General features: G+C 37.3%; 1 protein-coding gene across 3 annotated transcripts in view; it reads right to left on the bottom strand.

The window, feature by feature from the left end:
* Positions 1-16: 16 nt before the first annotated feature.
* Positions 17-18300, bottom strand: part of cep131 (centrosomal protein 131) — a 30765-nt gene continuing 12481 nt past the window's right edge. For 2 of the 3 annotated variants that reach the window (XM_058793809.1, XM_058793811.1), the window contains exons 13-27: positions 18001-18192; positions 17787-17924; positions 17500-17625; positions 16349-16465; positions 15976-16005; positions 13672-13774; positions 10180-10381; positions 8610-8717; positions 8091-8208; positions 7397-7471; positions 6349-6491; positions 5633-5810; positions 4075-4271; positions 3878-3938; positions 17-3786 (exon numbers count right to left, since the gene is read on the bottom strand). In XM_058793809.1, coding sequence (XP_058649792.1) covers positions 3715-3786; positions 3878-3938; positions 4075-4271; positions 5633-5810; positions 6349-6491; positions 7397-7471; positions 8091-8208; positions 8610-8717; positions 10180-10381; positions 13672-13774; positions 15976-16005; positions 16349-16465; positions 17500-17625; positions 17787-17924; positions 18001-18192 — 1860 coding nt within the window. In that variant the 3' untranslated portion in view covers positions 17-3714. The remainder of the gene's footprint in view (positions 3787-3877; positions 3939-4074; positions 4272-5632; positions 5811-6348; positions 6492-7396; positions 7472-8090; positions 8209-8609; positions 8718-10179; positions 10382-13671; positions 13775-15975; positions 16006-16348; positions 16466-17499; positions 17626-17786; positions 17925-18000; positions 18193-18300) is intronic. The other variant, XM_058793810.1, reaches the window with a different exon arrangement.

Here is an 18300-nt window from a genome sequence, read left to right as displayed (position 1 = left end):
GAAGAAGTCAACAAACTCATTTTCAAGATTTATTTTCGTACTGCAGAGATTCTTTTCTTCATTTTTCAAAAACACAGCTATTAAACTCAGACCAAAATACAGGATGTGGGTAAAATAATCAAATTAAGAGCTACACGTTAAAGGGCACATTTAAATTACTTAAACACTTAGACATGCAAAAAACAAAACCTTATTAAAACCATGAAGAGGGAAAGGGGAAATGATCTCAGACATTAATTAAGATAATAAAAGTAGTGTTTTCTTTTTTTTTTTCAGACCGCAGTTACAAAAGGCCAGTAAAATGGCGACCGGCGCTTGGCTATTAAACACTACACTCACAAAAGAATGGTTCATTGGCACGAGTGGGACTGAGAAACTCTGGCCATGCCAACCACGCTGCCATCCGAAGGTGAAAGACAGCCAAAGACCTGCATCTGCTGCCAAAATGGACTTCTAACCTTCATGAAATGCATCTGAAACATTCTCAGAATGTTCCAACATTTTGAACCTCACACTGGGGTTCTGATAGAACTCATCCAACCGACCTTGGACACACACGCACACATTAAAATGTGATGTCAACAGGTGACTCAGAGAATTATGCCTCAGAGAAATCTCAGTATTTACGCTTGAGCCGCACTGCAGAGTCTGCTGTATTCTGCTAGTGAGGACAGTTTGAGCTCACTCTGGCGTTCCCTCTCTGTCCTGAAATGAGACACCTGATCCTCTCATTAGAGAACGGGAATGAGGCACTTTTCATTCTGACCTTTTCGATGTGGCTGTGTTCACTAAACAGCTTCACACATCAGGAAGAATCTGATATACAAAATCCATCAAAAAAAAAAATGGTACAAGAAAGCAGTTTCACATTGGGAAGTTGGTCACCGTCAACTTTTGATATGCAATTTAGATTGGCAAGTAAATCGACTTCCCTAACAAAAGACTAGTTTTGTAGATAGAGATGTTTTTATAAGGAAGTTCTCTTTGATTACAAAACCTAAAGTTGCCCAATCAGATTAACCATCTGGGTCAAACTTTCCTAAGATAACAGACCTAACATTCACTGCTTTTCTGGCCTGTGCAATTATTGTTCACTTGAAAGGCTTTAGAAAAATCTCCTAATAAAACCAAAGGTTTTGCAAAAAATGAAAGGAAGAAAAATGTAGGGACTTCGTAACAAGAAACAATGGAGACTTGTGAGAGTTTTGAAGCACCTCCCCCACCCTGCCACCCCAACTCCTGTTGAATTGCATGTTGAAATGTCTCTGTTCCTCTTAGGCAGACCGCTTGGTATACAATGCGGAGAGAGAACGAGAGAGATTGGAGGGCTTTTTTTTTTTTTTTGTGTTTAAACCACTGAACCAATACCAGTCATGCTACATCTCCCCGGGCTCACAGTAATTTTACCAAGAAGGAGGTTCCTGGATCAACATCTTGGTGTTAATGCTAGAACAACATTCATGTAAAGTAAAAGTAATTTCCAAACAATGGACTACAGCTAAATTCAATGGGAAAATATATGTTGATAAAATGGGTTTTAATGTTAATGTTATTAATAATGCTATTAAACCCTAAAATCCAATTGGCTGGCGCTGTTCCAAGATGTTCTGGGTTTTCACCTTCAATGAATTCCCATGACTTTTCAATGATCTTTCCAGTTGTTTGAGATTCTTGGATTGGGATTTATTTATTATTATTATTTTTAAATAATTTAGATTCAGACTAAAAAGCCATTAATTAATCATCCAGACCAATGTGTGAAATTAAAAATAATTTTATATATATTTTATTTATTTATAGTAATGTTGGTTTTTTTAGCTTTTATTTTTGAATTTTTTTTTTTTTTGTAATTTCAGTTTTTGTAATTCTCATTTAGATTTTTAAATTTAAGTTTCCTATTTAATATTTAGATTTCATTTTTATTTCAATGAATGAAAATAATTTTAGTTAACATTGCTTGCAAGCCACTAAAATATTTCGTTCTTATGTAGACAAAAAAGTATATATTAACTATGTTTTCCATTACTTTTCAGATTTTATTCATTTCTATGACTCTTCTAGGCCTGGAAAACACAATTTTAAAATTCCATGAATGTGGGAACTGTGTCTGTTGATTCAGGAACATCCTACTTGGTTAATCAGTCACTGTGTATCACATCCTGTTGTACCTAGCTCTACTTTTCCTAATCATAAACGCTGTCATTCTCTTAATTTTCTGTCCATCTGATATTTTTATCTACCCAACTTTCTACATCCATCTCAACTCAACCTCAACCAGATCTCTCACCTCGGTTTGTGCAAATCAGCTGCACATCATACCTCTGTGAGAGCTGCTCAATCTACTGTCAGTCCCTATCAATCTAAAGAGACACTCCATACTTCTCTTCACCATCTACTGCTTTACTGTCAACAAACCTTCTAAAATCTCTATCTTCTAGCTGTGCTGCCATCATTTCTCTGATGTCTAAACTAGAACTGGGCCTCACTGAGGGCTCTGTGTGAGCATGTTTTGATGTCCTGGGGGCTTCTGGGACATCTCCTGTAATTTAGAGATAGCCCAGAGGGGTATCGGGACAAAAGGCATCTGTATGCACCACACAAAAGGCAGGGGGAGTAGGGATGTTTTTGTTGGTGGGGGGGTTAAGCCTCTCCTCTTTAATGTAAAGGGTTAACTTCTCTGCTGGATTTTATAGCCTTTGCCTCTCCCACGTCTCCTGTCCACTGTAATCTCCACCCATTTCCCTTATTCCAGTGCTGGAGAGAGACGGGAAGAGGGTATGCAGTTACAGAAACATCTGGAGCAGTTTACTGTGAATGCCTTTGTGCCCAGCAGAAGGGGCTTTCCACTTCTTGGAAGAATCTCACGAAAGCATGCAGATTTTACCCCCAAATCAAAATATGAAATGTAAAAAATGCTATTTTGCATAAAGAAAATGAAGTTTATTTTAGGACCATTTTGCATTGTGTCAGTTTCCAAGACAATTTATCACATTTTGCACACAATGCAAACGGTCATTATTGTTTGACATTTGAAGGTTTTGCGACTCCCATTAATCTCAGTTGTGATCAGATTTCCATTTTTATTAAAAATGACTATAATACAAGCATAAATTAAAAGTTGTATAAATACTTTACAGCTTAAATAATATATATATTTTGGCAATATAGAAACGGTTTATTTTTGCTTAATGAACTTAATTTAATTTTCAAAGACATTTCTTACTTGTATATTTTGATTCTGGGGTGAAATATGCACAAGTTTATGGGGCGAGGTTTTATAAGATTCAACAACATACTAGATCTAAACTCTAGTGAGGAAATTGTGTTTTCTTTTTCTATGCTTAAACTCATTTGGCTGTGTGAAACCGGTGGCTGAAAGGAGTCTGTAATTTGGTCATATCCGTGAAAGAGAGACCCACAAAAGCCTCCCCAAGAATCTTGGAGAAGATTAAATTCCTCTCTCATTTCTTCATTCCTCTCCCTTCTTGCCTTGTTCCCATGGGAATGCCAAAGGCCGCCTTTCTGGATGAGAAGTCTGGTGGAACCAAAACGTCCATCCAGAATCCATCAGTTCATCCAAACAACCAAAAGAAATAAAATAGAAACCTGACAAAAAAAAAAAAAAAAACGAAACAAAAACAAAGAGAAAGTTTCTTTGTGCAGGAGGACAGAAGGGAAGGGGCTGTGGGGGATTTCAATGCCCTAACTTGTCAATCATTTCCCTAACAGCTGTTTTCTCTGCTGTTCCAACAAAGACTCGAGATGATCTGCTCTCTTCACTGCAGCCTAAAGGACAGAGGAAAAACAAACAAGTTAGTTGTAAATCAAAAGGTATGCACAGCAAGCGTATGCACAGCAAGCGTTTGTTGCAACTTACCTCATGCTGCTTGCGCAAGTTATTAACAGTCTCTTCCTTCTTCAAAATAGCGGACTTCACTCTACAAAAGAAAGAGACCAGGAACTCACATCAAGCATATAGTAAACACCTCATCTGCAGCTTTAATCCAAAGCTAATTATTCGACCACCACTGTTCTAAACAAGGAACTAAGAGGAAAATAGTCTTTGATTCTGACCTTTGATGCACCTCTGCAAGCTCTTCTTCTTTCTCTCTTGTCACTCGCTCCACTTCTAAACGGAGTCGTGCCTTGGCCTCAGAGACCTCCATCTTCATCCTCCTGTTCTCTTCCTCTGTCTCTACAAGCCGTTCTGCAAACTCTTGTCTGATCACTTCTGCTAGACTGCGGCGCTCATCTGATAACTTGTCACGGGCCTGTGATCCATTCCATAAAATGAGACAGAGACAAAGCATGAGGACGGAAGTTGACTGAAAACCCCCGAAAAACAAAATGATTCTTTGGAGCATAAATCTCATGAAGCAATTTTAGCATTATATCGCTTGCTCACCCAGTGGATCCTCCGCAGTGAATGGGTGCCGTCAAAATGAGAATCCAAACAGCTGATAAAAACATCACAATAATCCACACGACTCCAGTCCATCAATTAAATGTCTTAAGTGAAAAGCTGTGTGTTTGTAAAAAAAAAAAATCCTTCAAGGCATTTAATTTCAAACTGTCAAGTTTGCCAAAATAAAAATTCATAATCCATAACAACGCTTCATTCAAGTGAAAAAGTCTTCCCCTGTTGTCCGTTAAAATCCACATGTTTAGAACAGTTTTTGCTTATAAATGCTGCTTGATCAGTGCATATTTCTCTCCTGATTCAGGCAAGATTACTTTTTCACTGGAGGATGCGTTATTATTAATTATGGAATCTTATTATAACTGGAAGCAACGGTTGGAAGTTAAAAACATCTTAATGAATTTGATTATTACAAACACACAGCTTTTCACTTTATAAATTGTTAATTGATACTTTGGCGTTAACTTGTGATGTTGTTATCAGCTGTTTGAACTCCTATTCTGACGGCACCCATTGACTGCAGAAGATCCACTGGTAAGCAAGTCATGTAATGCTAGATTTCTCCAAATCTACTCGGATGAAGAACTACTCTACATCTTGGATGACCCAAGGGTGAGTAAATAAAGCGAATTTGAATTTTTTTGGTGAAACATTCCTTTAAAATAGGCTTCACTGATTTCTGAAATTATTATAATATTATGTATGATATTCACCCCTGTAGGTAAGTGAATAAGTTATCTAACCACAATCAGTAATCCATTTTCAGTCATTTTACACACTGCCATTGACACTCGGGTGTAACGTTAAACAGAAAGGGTCAAAAGTCATTCAGTTTATCACACTTAGAAACAAGCTGTTTAGCTTTTATCCCTTAATCTGAGCACTTCTTTACTTACTGAACTACAAGTCAATATTTTTTAACAACTCAAAGTATCGGTTTGTAACAGTGCTATTTGTATTTACAGCTTGTGAGACTTAAATCAATCTAATTATTTATACAGTGCAGTTCTAATAACTTACTATTATTGATTAGTATATAGTTAGGACCAATTATCAATAATAAAATCATTAGGGAGCAAGAATTGTTACTTTAAAAATGAATCCTTATGATTACCCTCTCTACCAAGGATTATAGATAGAGCCTGTCGATTTATAAGTAACCTATATGTGTTAATGAGTGTGGACAAACAAAACCACCATAACGACGGTTACCTGGGTGAGGTTGTTTATTTCCTGCTCTCGTTGTCGTAAAAGCGACTGCAGCCGGAGGAGCTCTGCCTCCATCTCACTGTGTTTCTCTCTCATCTCCTGCTGTTTCTGCAATGCTGCCCGCTCCGAATGCTCCAGATCTCTGAGCTCGGCCTCGTATTTCTCCCTTAAACGCTTTATCCTGCACACACACATACACATACCACTCAAATTTACATTCAGTTCGAAAAAAACCACAGTCATCCTGCCATATGTTAAATGGATGGGCTTAAATGTAAATGGCAGTACATCCGGAGTGCATATTGTCTAGAAAGAGCTCAAAAATGTGGCCCACAAGTATAAGTTTTATTCAAAACCTGCTGAAAGCATCATTATATGATCATAATTGGAATTGGATATAGCAAACAGGATGCAAAATTTAAATTTGAATGAAATTTGAATCAAAGCTAAACACCAGTCTTCAGTGTCACATGATCCTTCAGAAATTATTCAAATATGCCGAAGGTGTAAATTACAAAAAGAATACTGTATATTTTTAATTATAATTTAACTCACGATGGTCTACAAGCAAATTGGTCAGCAGGGAAATGTGTAGCACATACTGTGTCTTACAATCTGTGCTAATTAAACAAATGGACATTTACTTCTACTGAAATGCATGTAAGAAGAACTGTAACATCCTGTGTTTAAGGTCACACAAACAGGAAAGGGAAACACACCGGTTGTCAGACGCTCTCTCACACTCCTCTCTTGCCCCTCTGGTCTCCTCCTCTAGTCTCTGAATGGCCAGCTCGATCTCTTTGTCTCTCCCTCGACGCACTTCCTCTTTAAGCTCCCTTTCTCTGCTCAGCAGCCATGCTTCCTGTGAGAGGAAATACAGTGTTCTGAGATCACCACATGACTTTTTATCCTTACATACACTTGCAGTTGAAAACCTTCTGTGACTGTTAATACAGAGATATTTGACAACATTTGTTTGACCCAGAGGTGTGTAAACACAATAAACCCGAGAAATTACACCAAGCAAGTTACTGTGTTACCACCTTTAACTCTTGTTGACATAAGATGGATTATAATAGAGTAAAAAAACAGAACAAAAACTGTAATATTGTGAAATATTATAATTTAAAATAGCTGTTTTTGATGCTCAAGAAACATTTATTATTATTATCAATGTTGAAAACAGTTATTTGTGCTAATATATTTGTGGCAACAGTGATCATTATTTAACTTTGATGGATATAAAAGTCAAAAGAACAGTATTTATTTGAAACAGAAATCTTTTGTAACACCTTTGATCAATTTCTTGCATCCTCTCTGAATAAAAAAAATCTTACAAGCTTTTGAAAGGTTGTGAAAAAATGTAATGCTAACTACATACTAACATTTTAGAATGGCATTTTTGGTAATTCATTTATTAGTATTTGTGTTTAAAGTATATCTTGTAGAGTATAACTATAACTTTTTACAACATTTAATTTTCAAAACTGTTATTGAAGTGTAAATCTGGCAACTTTCACATCTGAGAGTCTCAGATGTGGACACTATGATTACGCATTTAACTCTCAGTTGACCATAACCGTAATGTACTGAGAATTTGGAGATGATGGAAATTTGGCCCAAATTCCAAACATGTGCATACACACATACAATTCCTCTCAAATATGTATTCTCTCACTGTAAACATGCAAAATATGCATAGAACAAGATAAAATATATAAACTCATCATTTCTGCTAGACAGACTTGTGAAGACACGAACACGTACCTCTTTTTTCATATAATTTTCTTCCCATGTCTGTTTCTCAATCTCAAGTCTTTCCTTCAGGGCCTTTATTTCAACCTAATGAGAAATACAGCAAAAAACACAATTAAAAAGAACCAAAAGAATGAGATTCTATTCTATATCACCACAAAAAAGGTGCTTTCATGTGACCTCTGCAAACACTGCACCATCAAACAAATGTACACGTCTAAACAGACAGGTAATTTGAGTTCTGTGTCTAAAAGACTCAGGCAAAAAAAAAAAAAACTGGCTTGGTTTAGATGCATGGAAGGAGGAAAAGATTAGTGCTGCATAGTATGACAGTTATTCAGAAGACATTTCCTGAATCCTTTAAAACCGGTTGGTATCAATAATACTGAAAGTTGCAACACATTTACTTCTTGCTTGCTGTTGCTTGTTGATAGTTTGTTTATTAAGACTGACCGCATCAAATTGTAATGTCTGTATGCTGTTTAATAGGTTGCCAGTGCTTTGTATGACTCTTTACAGTGCATTTTTTGGGCATTGCTCACAAAAAGTACTGTATTAGTAATACAACAAAAGCATGTTACCTGATGTGTTACAATTTCTGAAAGTCATGCACACAGCCTGAAAGGCATAGTTCACTACAAAATGAAAGTTCTGTCATCAATTATTTGACCTCATGTCTTCCCAAACACGCATGACTTCCTTTTACCTGGTGTCGTCTCTCCTGCTCTTCTCTGCTCTTCTCCAGCTCTTCTCTCAGTGCTCTTGCTGCCAAAGAGCTGTTCTCTTCCAACTGCTTCCTTAAGTCCTCCAACTCAGCATGCTGCCTATATAACACAAACATTTCCATTTAGTTATAACTTAACTTTCATGAAACTTCTCACTACAAAAAAACAAGATAAAGCCACTTAAGGAATCCATTTGACCCGTTTTATCTAATATTTCTCACATTTCTTACTCAATTGTTAAATACATTTTTTTCCCTTGTTTTAAGCATAAATCGGAATAACTTTAGTCATGTTTGCCAAGAAAGAAAATCTAAACCTTTCATCTTTTTTGAAATTTTAACTAAAACTTTGGATTAAAAAACAACAACAACAACTATCAATTATCATAACATGAAAACACATGGAAGTTTCTTTAATTATTTTAGAAATTATTTGCTAAGACTATTCCTGGCTAGAAACATATTTCAGTAATTTGACCTTAAATGACCTCTGAACCTGACCTGGCTGCCAGCTGTGTGATTCGCTCTTTCTCCTCTGACACTTCTTTATACAGACGTCTCCTCTGCTGCTGCAGCGAGTTCTCCTCTTCCTGCAGCTGTTTCTCAAACCTGAGACACAAACACACAGTTATTTTCTCAGTTATAGATAGACTTTCATTGAATGTGTGTTCTTAAAATTCAATGCATGGGAAATTAAGACTTCATTCTTGTTTTACATACAAGGATTAGAAGGATGAATTTAGTTGTGCCACTTACATAAAACCCAAAACCCTTATCTACATAATACTCACTATAAACACTGACCAAGAGGTGCGTTTGCATACATTTTGCTACTGATCTTGGCAACAGTAATTGAAGACAGGCAAAGATTTGGGGGATTTTTTTACCTTATGATCTTTCAGCCATTATCTTGCCTTATCTTTGTGAATAGGACACAACTGTTACATGAAAACATGTACTCAGCACTCAATTTGGGAATGTGTTTGTTCTAATTATCTCATTTGCATAAAGTGAAACGGGGAAAAAAAACAATTACAGTGTTTATACTACATATTTTTTCCCGCACACACATTACCTAATAAACACACATCCAGTACTCGTATTGATTTTATTATCCCCTATGAATAATTCTGCCAGAAATCAGTTAGAGAGTAAGTTCACTTTTCATGACTGAATGGAGAAATTAATGGAATGTGGGAGGAAAAATATGCCTCCTCAATAAAGCCAAACACATTTAGGCTTACCTCATTACATTGACTTTTATTCACGATCCACACAAAAATTTAAGGAATAGTTTGCCAAAAAATGAAAAGATCATTATTTACTCCCTCTCATGTTGTTTCAAATACTTTATGCTGTTATTTTTATTATTTTTTGTGGAAAATAGTCAAAGCTAGTGTGTGATGCATGTTCACATCTAGATGATGCCAATTTTGAAATCTGGACATAAATTCAAACACCTTTGAACGGTAGTATAAGTTTCATTCTGGTTTTCATACAAAGCAATCATATGGCTTCAGAGTCATATTGACCACGTTTATAGTGCTTTTGAGCATTTTGCTTTTTTTCCCCCAATAGCTGCATGAAGAGTATGTGACAGAAGTTTGTGTGTGAAACAAAACAGTCTTTGTAGCAAATCATGGTTCAGTTACAAACCAGGTAAAAAAAAAAAAAAAAAGAAAAAAAAGTTCAACTTCATCTTTCAACAGGAAATACACCAACAGAAAACAGAAAGTTCATATTACAGCAGGGTTAGTCTTTAATAAAACAAACTCTTTAAAAACAGCAGACTCTTTAGTCCTCATTGTGATAACTAAGTAAATATGTGTGCGCGTTTTCAAAAGCAGCATTTAGTTTTGAGATCATGTCTAGTCAGCTTCCTCTGTCGCTCTTTTCCAGTCTCCCTTTGTTTTTTTAAGAGTTTGAATGTGTTTGTGTTTTCTAACATCTGTGAACACATCGTCTTGGCTGTCCGTCTCTGTAACTGGTTTGATCTCTGATGAACAGATGTGTATTGTGAGCAGATGATTCTGTGCACCAGACACATGTGATTATGTACGGGTGTGCGTACCTCTGCTTGGCCAGTTCTCTGTCTCTCTGGCACTGTTCATCTCTTTCTCTCTCCAACTGCTGTCGTAATTCCTCGGTCTGCCTGACGTAACGTTGGGCGGCCCTCTCGTCTGCCTGAAGCAGCTCTGCCTCATGAAGAACTCTGAGTTTTTTCAGCTCCTGCTTGTGTTTGGAGATGAGCTTCTGAATCTCTGGCTCCAGACCTGAGAGCATACAGGAGGAGACAGTTATGCAAACATTATTCAAAACTAACATAAATGTTTAAAGTAGCATTGAAATAATCAGGGAAATTACAAAGGAATTCAAAGAAGAAAAAGAAGAAAACTACTATTGACATTATTCGCTGATGTAGTTTGAATTACAAGGGGATCCAAAAATATAAAAAACTAAAATTGCTCATGTAAACCTTACAAATGGTACTAAATTGGCAAAATATTAAAATTTATAATATCATACGTGTGTGTGTGTAATATATATATATATATATATATATATATATTAGTGGTGGGCCGTTATCGGCGTTAACGTGCTGCGTTAACGTGAGACTCTTATCGGGCGATAAAAAATATCGCCGTTAATCTATTCTCAAAGTTGGGTTGGGAGCTGGGTCTATACTACGCAAGCTATGATGACTTTCACCTTGATATTTTAGCGGATGTATACCTAGCCGAATTGCACTGTAGGGGCGAGAACGAGTCTTCGAACCTGTGTGTATGCGTGCTAACATGGATGCAGCTATGAAGCCGCCGGGTTTGCTTCAGGAAAATTTATTTTAAGAAGCTTCCCAATGGAGTCATTTCTGTCTCTACGTTACATCGCGCCTCTGTATCACAAGCACAGCGGAGTTCCGCCCGGTTCGCACACACGCACACACACACACACACACACACAAACAAACGTAAGCGCACACACAAGTGAGCACACTCCCACCCTATTTGTAAATATTAAGCCGCAAAACGCCTATTTAAATATGACTTCTGTGTGTCTCTGTGTTAATGTATGGCGAGACGCACCGGTTTGTTCACTACTCATACAGAAGACCGCGTGACGCTTGCGGCGATAACGCCTGTCGCCTCACTAAATGAGGACATAAATACATGAACAACATCTCCAGGGGTGTATTCCAGAAAGCAGGTTATGTGACATACCCGGTATGTTTGAGGATAAGTGAGCGGATAACCTCAGCTTTCTGTTCCAAAATCGGCGGTTACTTTCAGGGTATGTGCAACCATAGCAACTTGCTCTCTGAAGAACGCAGTCTTCGAACCTGTGTGTATGCGTGCTAACATGGATGCAGCTATGAAGCCGCCGGGTTTGCTTCAGGGAAAATTTATTTTTAAGAAGCTTCCCAATGGAGTCATTTCTGTCTCTACGTTACATCGCGCTCTCTGTATCGCGCGCACAGCGGAGTTCCGCCCCGGTTCGCACACACACGCACACACACACACACACACACACACAAACAAACGTAAGCGCACACACAAGTGAGCACACTCCCACTCCTATTTGTAAATATTAAGCCGCAAAACGTCTATTTAAATATGACTTCTGTGTGTCTCTGTGTTAATGTATGGCGCAGACGCACCGGTTTGTTCACTACTCATACAGAAGACCGCGTGACGCTTGCGGCGATAACGTCTGTCGTCTCACTAAATGAGGACATAAATACATGAACAACATCTCCAGGGGTGTATTCCAGAAAGCAGGTTATGTGACATACCCGGGTATGTTTGAGGATAAGTGAGCGGATAACCTCAGCTTTCTGTTCCAAAATCGGCGGTTACTTTCAGGGTATGTAAGTAACCATAGCAACTTGCTCTCTGAAGAACGAGTCTTCGAACCTGTGTGTATGCGTGCTAACATGGATGCAGCTATGAAGCCGCCGGTTTGCTTCAGGAAAATTTATTTTAAGAAGCTTCCCAATGGAGTCATTTCTGTCTCTACGTTACATCGCGCTCTCTGTATCGCGCGCACAGCGGAGTTCCGCCCCGGTTCGCACACACACACATACACACACACACACACACACAAACGTAAGCGCACACACAAGTGAGCACACTCCCACTCCTATTTGTAAATATTAAGCCGCAAAACGCGTCTATTTAAATATGACTTCTGTGTGTCTCTGTGTTAATGTATGGCGAGACGCACCGGTTTGTTCACTACTCATACAGAAGACCGCGTGACGCTTGCGGCGATAACGTCTGTCGTCTCACTAAATGAGGACATAAATACATGAACAACATCTCCAGGGGTGTATTCCAGAAAGCAGGTTATGTGACATACCCGGGTATGTTTGAGGATAAGTGAGCGGATAACCTCAGCTTTCTGTTCCAAAATCGGCGGTTACTTTCAGGGTATGTAAGTAACCATAGCAACTTGCTCTCTGAAGAACGAGTCTTCGAACCTGTGTGTATGCGTGCTAACATGGATGCAGCTATGAAGCCGCCGGGTTTGCTTCAGGGAAAATTTATTTTTAAGAAGCTTCCCAATGGAGTCATTTCTGTCTCTACGTTACATCGCGCTCTCTGTATCGCGCGCACAGCGGAGTTCCGCCCCGGTTCGCACACACACACATACACACACACACACACACACAAACGTAAGCGCACACACAAGTGAGCACACTCCCACTCCTATTTGTAAATATTAAGCCGCAAAACGTCTATTTAAATATTACTTCTGTGCGTCTCTGTGTTAATGTATGGCGCAGACGCACGGGTTTGTTTACTCATACAGAAGACCGCGTGACGCTTGCGGTGATATTAACGTCTGTCGTCTCACTAAATGAGGACATAAATACATGAACAACATCTCCAGAACTGCTCTGAGAGTCACTTCATGAGCGTTTCATTTGAGAAAAACTATCCTCACGGCAACCCGTCAAAATAAAAGTTCGGTTTCACTTGAAGACATTGGGCAGAACGTAATAGGCTACTACTACTAAAACTATTAAAACCTTATCTTTAAGGAATAATCATACAATGTCTTCAATGTTATTATCAATATTAAATTCTTGATGACTGCTAGTTGTTTACTTATCTACTTGGCAGAATTCAAATGAGCCATTTTAATCTAGATTAATTCCAAGATTACAGTGAGATTAATCTAGATTAAAAAAATTAATCTATGCCCACCACTAATATATATATATATAAAAAACAGCAATATAACAGCTTTAATTGGATTATTTTCAAAACTAAACCGGTGTAATGCAGGTTTAACCAGCTTGGAAATATATTTGTTTTTACAGTAGGTTACCACGAGCCAGTTACGCAATTTAACAAAGCAACTTGGAGAACGTTATAACATGATTCCTTTTCTTAATGCCACAGATATAAATCATAAACGTGTGAAACATTTTGGCAGCTGGGTTTAGATAAACAGGCAGGTTGGGCAGTAATGGATGTTGTTGAAGGGTGCGGTGATCTGATTCCAATCAGAGAGATGTGGCACTGGTGTGAACAGACACTTGTTGTTGGACTCTGCTGACCTTTTACAGTGATCTCCTTGATCTTTTTGGTCTTCTCATCAATCCACTTCTCCCGGCGGATCTTTTCCGTGGCACTCATTAACTCTTTCAGCTTCTTAATCTCCTATGTGAAGAAAGAGGGAAATGGAAGGAGGGTTAAACAGAAAGACAAAACCACAGTCTTGGCAGGACACTATGTATGTCTAATGGGTTACTGTAAAGAAATGTTACATAAAAGTGGAAATTGTGTTGTCATTTACTCAAAATCATTTGATTCCAAACTTTGAATTTGTGTTTTACTGGAACACAGAAGAAGAAAATGTGCAGAAAGCACAGGTCACGTTCATTGTCTGATGTTTTTTAGAGTTAAAAAGATGCAAAAACACCATAAATGTATCATAAATCTAAGTCCAAAGTCATAGGATAGCTTTGACTGAAAAACTCAAACCTGTGAACCTTAATGAGAGAAGAAGTGTCTGATTTGTTGGTGAGTCGTTTAGATGGGCTTTGTGAACTGGATCAATCGATTCAATCAAAAGATCCAACACAAAGAATAATTCATTCAGGAATCACACGTCAATACTTCTCTCATGGATGCGCCAAGGTGACCATAGCCAGTATGCCAAGACTTTTACTGTATTTCAACTTAAGTTTCATTTCCAAAGTTCCAAAGCTATCTACTTTAGAAGACCTGAGCATGGTCATATGGACCACTTTTATGATGCTTTTGTCTTTTTAAAACCCCCAGTCTCCATTCATTGTAATTTCACTGAATCGAGTCACCAGCACCAAAGGCAAAAACAAAAAAACATTAATGAGGGTTAATTAATTAATGAGAATTCAGATGACGCGGATGCTGTCGTTTACTCACATGTAAATGTTACTCACAACTGCTTGGACTAGTCTTACAAGAAGTCATCTAATTATTTTAATTCTGTGACATAAAAACATTGGTATAATTTGAATCTTAAAAGTAATACTGATTAACTGCTAGTTAGTCAAACCAGTTCTTAACACAGTCTTAACTTGGTAACTATGTTTATGCAACTGGCTATAACTAAAAATAATAATAATTTATGTCACATAATGGCTGTGTTTATGTAGTTAGCCCCTTACAGTTGTTACAATGTTATGATTTGGTCTGTGCATTTTGCCACAGTGTTGAGGATACACTAGAGCAGAGGTCCCTAAACCAAGGGCCCATGGGCCAAATTTGGCCTGTGATGTCTTTGATTTGGCCCACCTTTTCATATCACAAAAGAGAGAGAAAAAAAAAAAACAGGGACAAAAACATGTCGTTGGAACATATCTTAATTTCTAAGTTGATGTTAATTTCTAACACTTTTTGTTGTATGTTTGCATTAAAATGTATAGAATTTAAGTTAATTTGATTTAAAAGAAATGTAAATTATAATACAGTATAGTTGAATATAATACAATTAATATCGACCCATGACCTTCTATCAAGTTTTTGGCCACACTTTATTTTAAGGTCCAATTCTCGCTATTAAAAAACCATTAACTATGACTTTTGACCCAGTAAGCTCTTAATTTGCTGCTTATTAATAGTTAGTAAGGTAGTTGTTAAGTTTAGGTATTGGGTAGGATTAGGGATGTAGAACAAGGTCATGCAGAATGTGCTTTACAAGTACTAATAAATATCCATTATGCTAGTACCGGTAATATGCATGCTAATAAGCAACTAGTTAATCGTGAGAATTGGTCTTTATACTAAAGTGGTACCAGTTTTTTGGCTCTTCGTAGAAAAGAGTTTGTGCATTTCTGCACTAGACTAGAGCAATCATTTCATTTGAACAGCATGATGAATAATGAATGTATGAAATATAAGAATAAAAGTATTAAACTTCAGTAATTAATGCAGAGCCGTTTTAAGCTTTAGGCAGTACAATTTTTTTTTTCCTATTTCTGTATTTTGTTTCCATCTTAAACGTGAAACAAATGTAATGTGCACTTAACTCCTTCCCATGTACAATGGGAACACCACGATACACTGATGGAATGTTCAGCACTTAAAATGTAACTGACAATGATGAGATCACACATCATTTGCACAAACATGAGCTGTGGAATGCAGAAAAAAAGCAAGGTCTCGAAACCAGAAGTTTGACTAACTTGGAAATACTCTTGTTATTACAGTAAATTATCAAAAGCCAGCATGCTACTTCTTTGAGGTTAAAAAAAAGCATGCAAGGTCAATGGCTCCAAGCAAAATGGAAAGTCTACAAGTCTGTGTTAGATAAGGAATAAAAGAATGGAAATGACAGAACATGGGAGTGGTGAGGGGTTAGATAGAAAAAGAGTTACCTCACACATGGGACCCAGAATTTGCCACACCTACAGGCAGACAGAAGGAAAGATAACGAGAGAAACACAACAAATGCAGAAAGATAGAACAGTTAGCAGTGGCAAAGCAACACGGCACGTGAACATGCACTTGACGTTAATATGCACATACTCAAGATAATGACAGCAGCAGAGAAAACCACAAACCAGTGGAAACAATAGCTGTAGAAACCGAAACACCCTATGGCTACATAGGCTGTAATACACTTAAGCAGACATTTAAAGCTTGATCGCCCCCTTGTGGACAAAGTTGTTGCAAAAAATTTTGCTCAGACGCACCTCCTCAATCATATCACTACACAGACATCTCAAAACATGAATAAACTGAACTCACCATCTCATGTTGCTCCTGCATCTGAGCGATCTTCTTAGTGTATTTCTGATCCACCTGCTTGAGTTCTCCCACTACTTCCTCACAGCGTTCGCTCAGGGCCTTTTTATCATCAATCAGCTAATAGAGAAAGAGACACATTAATACATGGACAAACTCATCTACTAGTTAGATACACACTGCCATTCAAAAGTTTGGGATCAGTAGGATTTTTAATGTTTTTAAAGAAGTTTCTAATGCTCATCAAGGCTGCATTTATTTGTAAAAAAAAAACAAATACAGAACAACAGTAATATTGTGAAATATTATTGCAATTTAAAATAACGGTTTTCTATTTTAATATCCTTAAAACAAATGTATTTCTATGATGCAAAGCTGAATTCTCATCAGCCATCACTCCAGCCATTTCTCCAGTCTTCAGTGTCACATGATTCTTCAGAAATCATTCTAATATGCTGATTTATTATCAATGTTGAAAACAGCTGTGCTGTTTTTTTGTTTGTTTTTTAAACCTGTGACTTTTCAGGATTCTTTGAGGAATAAAAAGTAATAATAAAAATCTTTGCTTTACACTTTTTTTTCAATTTAAGAATTTTTTCCCTTGCTAAATGCAAGTATCATTTAAGAAAAAGAAAAAAAAAAATTATAATAATTACTGACCCCAAGATTTTTGAATGGTAGTGTATTCAGTTACAAAGGATTTCTATTTTAAATAAATGCTAGAATAAATTACAATGATTTCTTAAGGATCATGTTTCACTGAAGACAAAATGGTTAATGAAAATTCAGCTTTGCGTCACAGGAAGAAATCATATTTTAAAGAATATTAAAATGGCAAATATTATTTTTAATTGCAATAATATTTCACAATGTAACTGAATTTTTATAAATGCAGCCTTGATGAATATCTTGATGAATATACACACACACAAATTCAAGTTTGGGGTGAACTAAGATGTTATTTAAAATGAGAAATATTATTACAACATAAAATTACTTTTTTTTTAAATTTTAAAACATTTTAAAACGTAATTTATAATCCACATAAACTAGGAAAGCTTTTAAAGACAAGAACAATATAAACAACTCTATATAGGTTGTTGTCTGCTGATGTCTGGTGTCTCCATGCAGTTGAAGTGTGTTGAGACCTATACCTGGTCTATAAACGTCAAGTGTCTCTGTATTGTAGCTTCATACTGCTGCTTCTGTAACTGGAACGTATGATTGAGCTCTTTCTCAGTCTCCTTCACATGCCGGATCGTCAGCTCCCTCTGCTGGGTCTACAGACACACATTCACCTTTATATTAGTCTCAGACAGCAGTATTTGTGTATCATCTGTTGCATACCACACATAAACATATATAACATCATTGGAGGTTGAATGTGAAGAGAGTATTGAACCATACTGATGATATGCAAATGTGTGTGTGTTTTCTTTACCAGTGCTGTCTGTAGCATATTGACTGTGCGTTTTTTCTCATCCAGCTCCAGTTTGAGTCTCATCATAGAGCCGGTGACCTCAGCAGCTGTGGCTGAGGCTTGTTCCACAACTGCTAGATCTTCTTCTGACAACACCACCTACACATGAATATAAAATTCAATGCCGATACAGCATAAAAACTTAGCTTCATATGCTCAGTTCAGATGCGCTTACCTCTCTATGTGATCCAGAAGTGACTGAGCGTGGTCTCTCCTGCTCTGACTTCTCCATCTCATCCAGGAAGCTCATAATGCTCTGCAGTTTGGCTTCTGAAAGCAGAGCGCCCCCATCTGGTAGAGCTGGAGTCTGACTCAGCTGCCGGTGCCTTTCCACATTATCTGTTGTCAGGGAGTTGGAGTCTCCATCCTGAAAAAAATTAAAAACAAAAAATACAAATGGAGGTAAGCCAACCATTAAAAAAAAAAAAGGTAATTTACAGTACCATTCAAAAGTTCGGGTCAAAAGAAATTAAGT

This window comes from Onychostoma macrolepis, chromosome 12 (genome assembly GCF_012432095.1).
Source record: "Onychostoma macrolepis isolate SWU-2019 chromosome 12, ASM1243209v1, whole genome shotgun sequence".
NCBI classification, from domain to species: domain Eukaryota; kingdom Metazoa; phylum Chordata; class Actinopteri; order Cypriniformes; family Cyprinidae; genus Onychostoma; species Onychostoma macrolepis.
The sequence above is the reverse complement of the archived record's forward strand: the minus strand, read 5'-3'. Positions and strand labels throughout refer to the sequence as shown.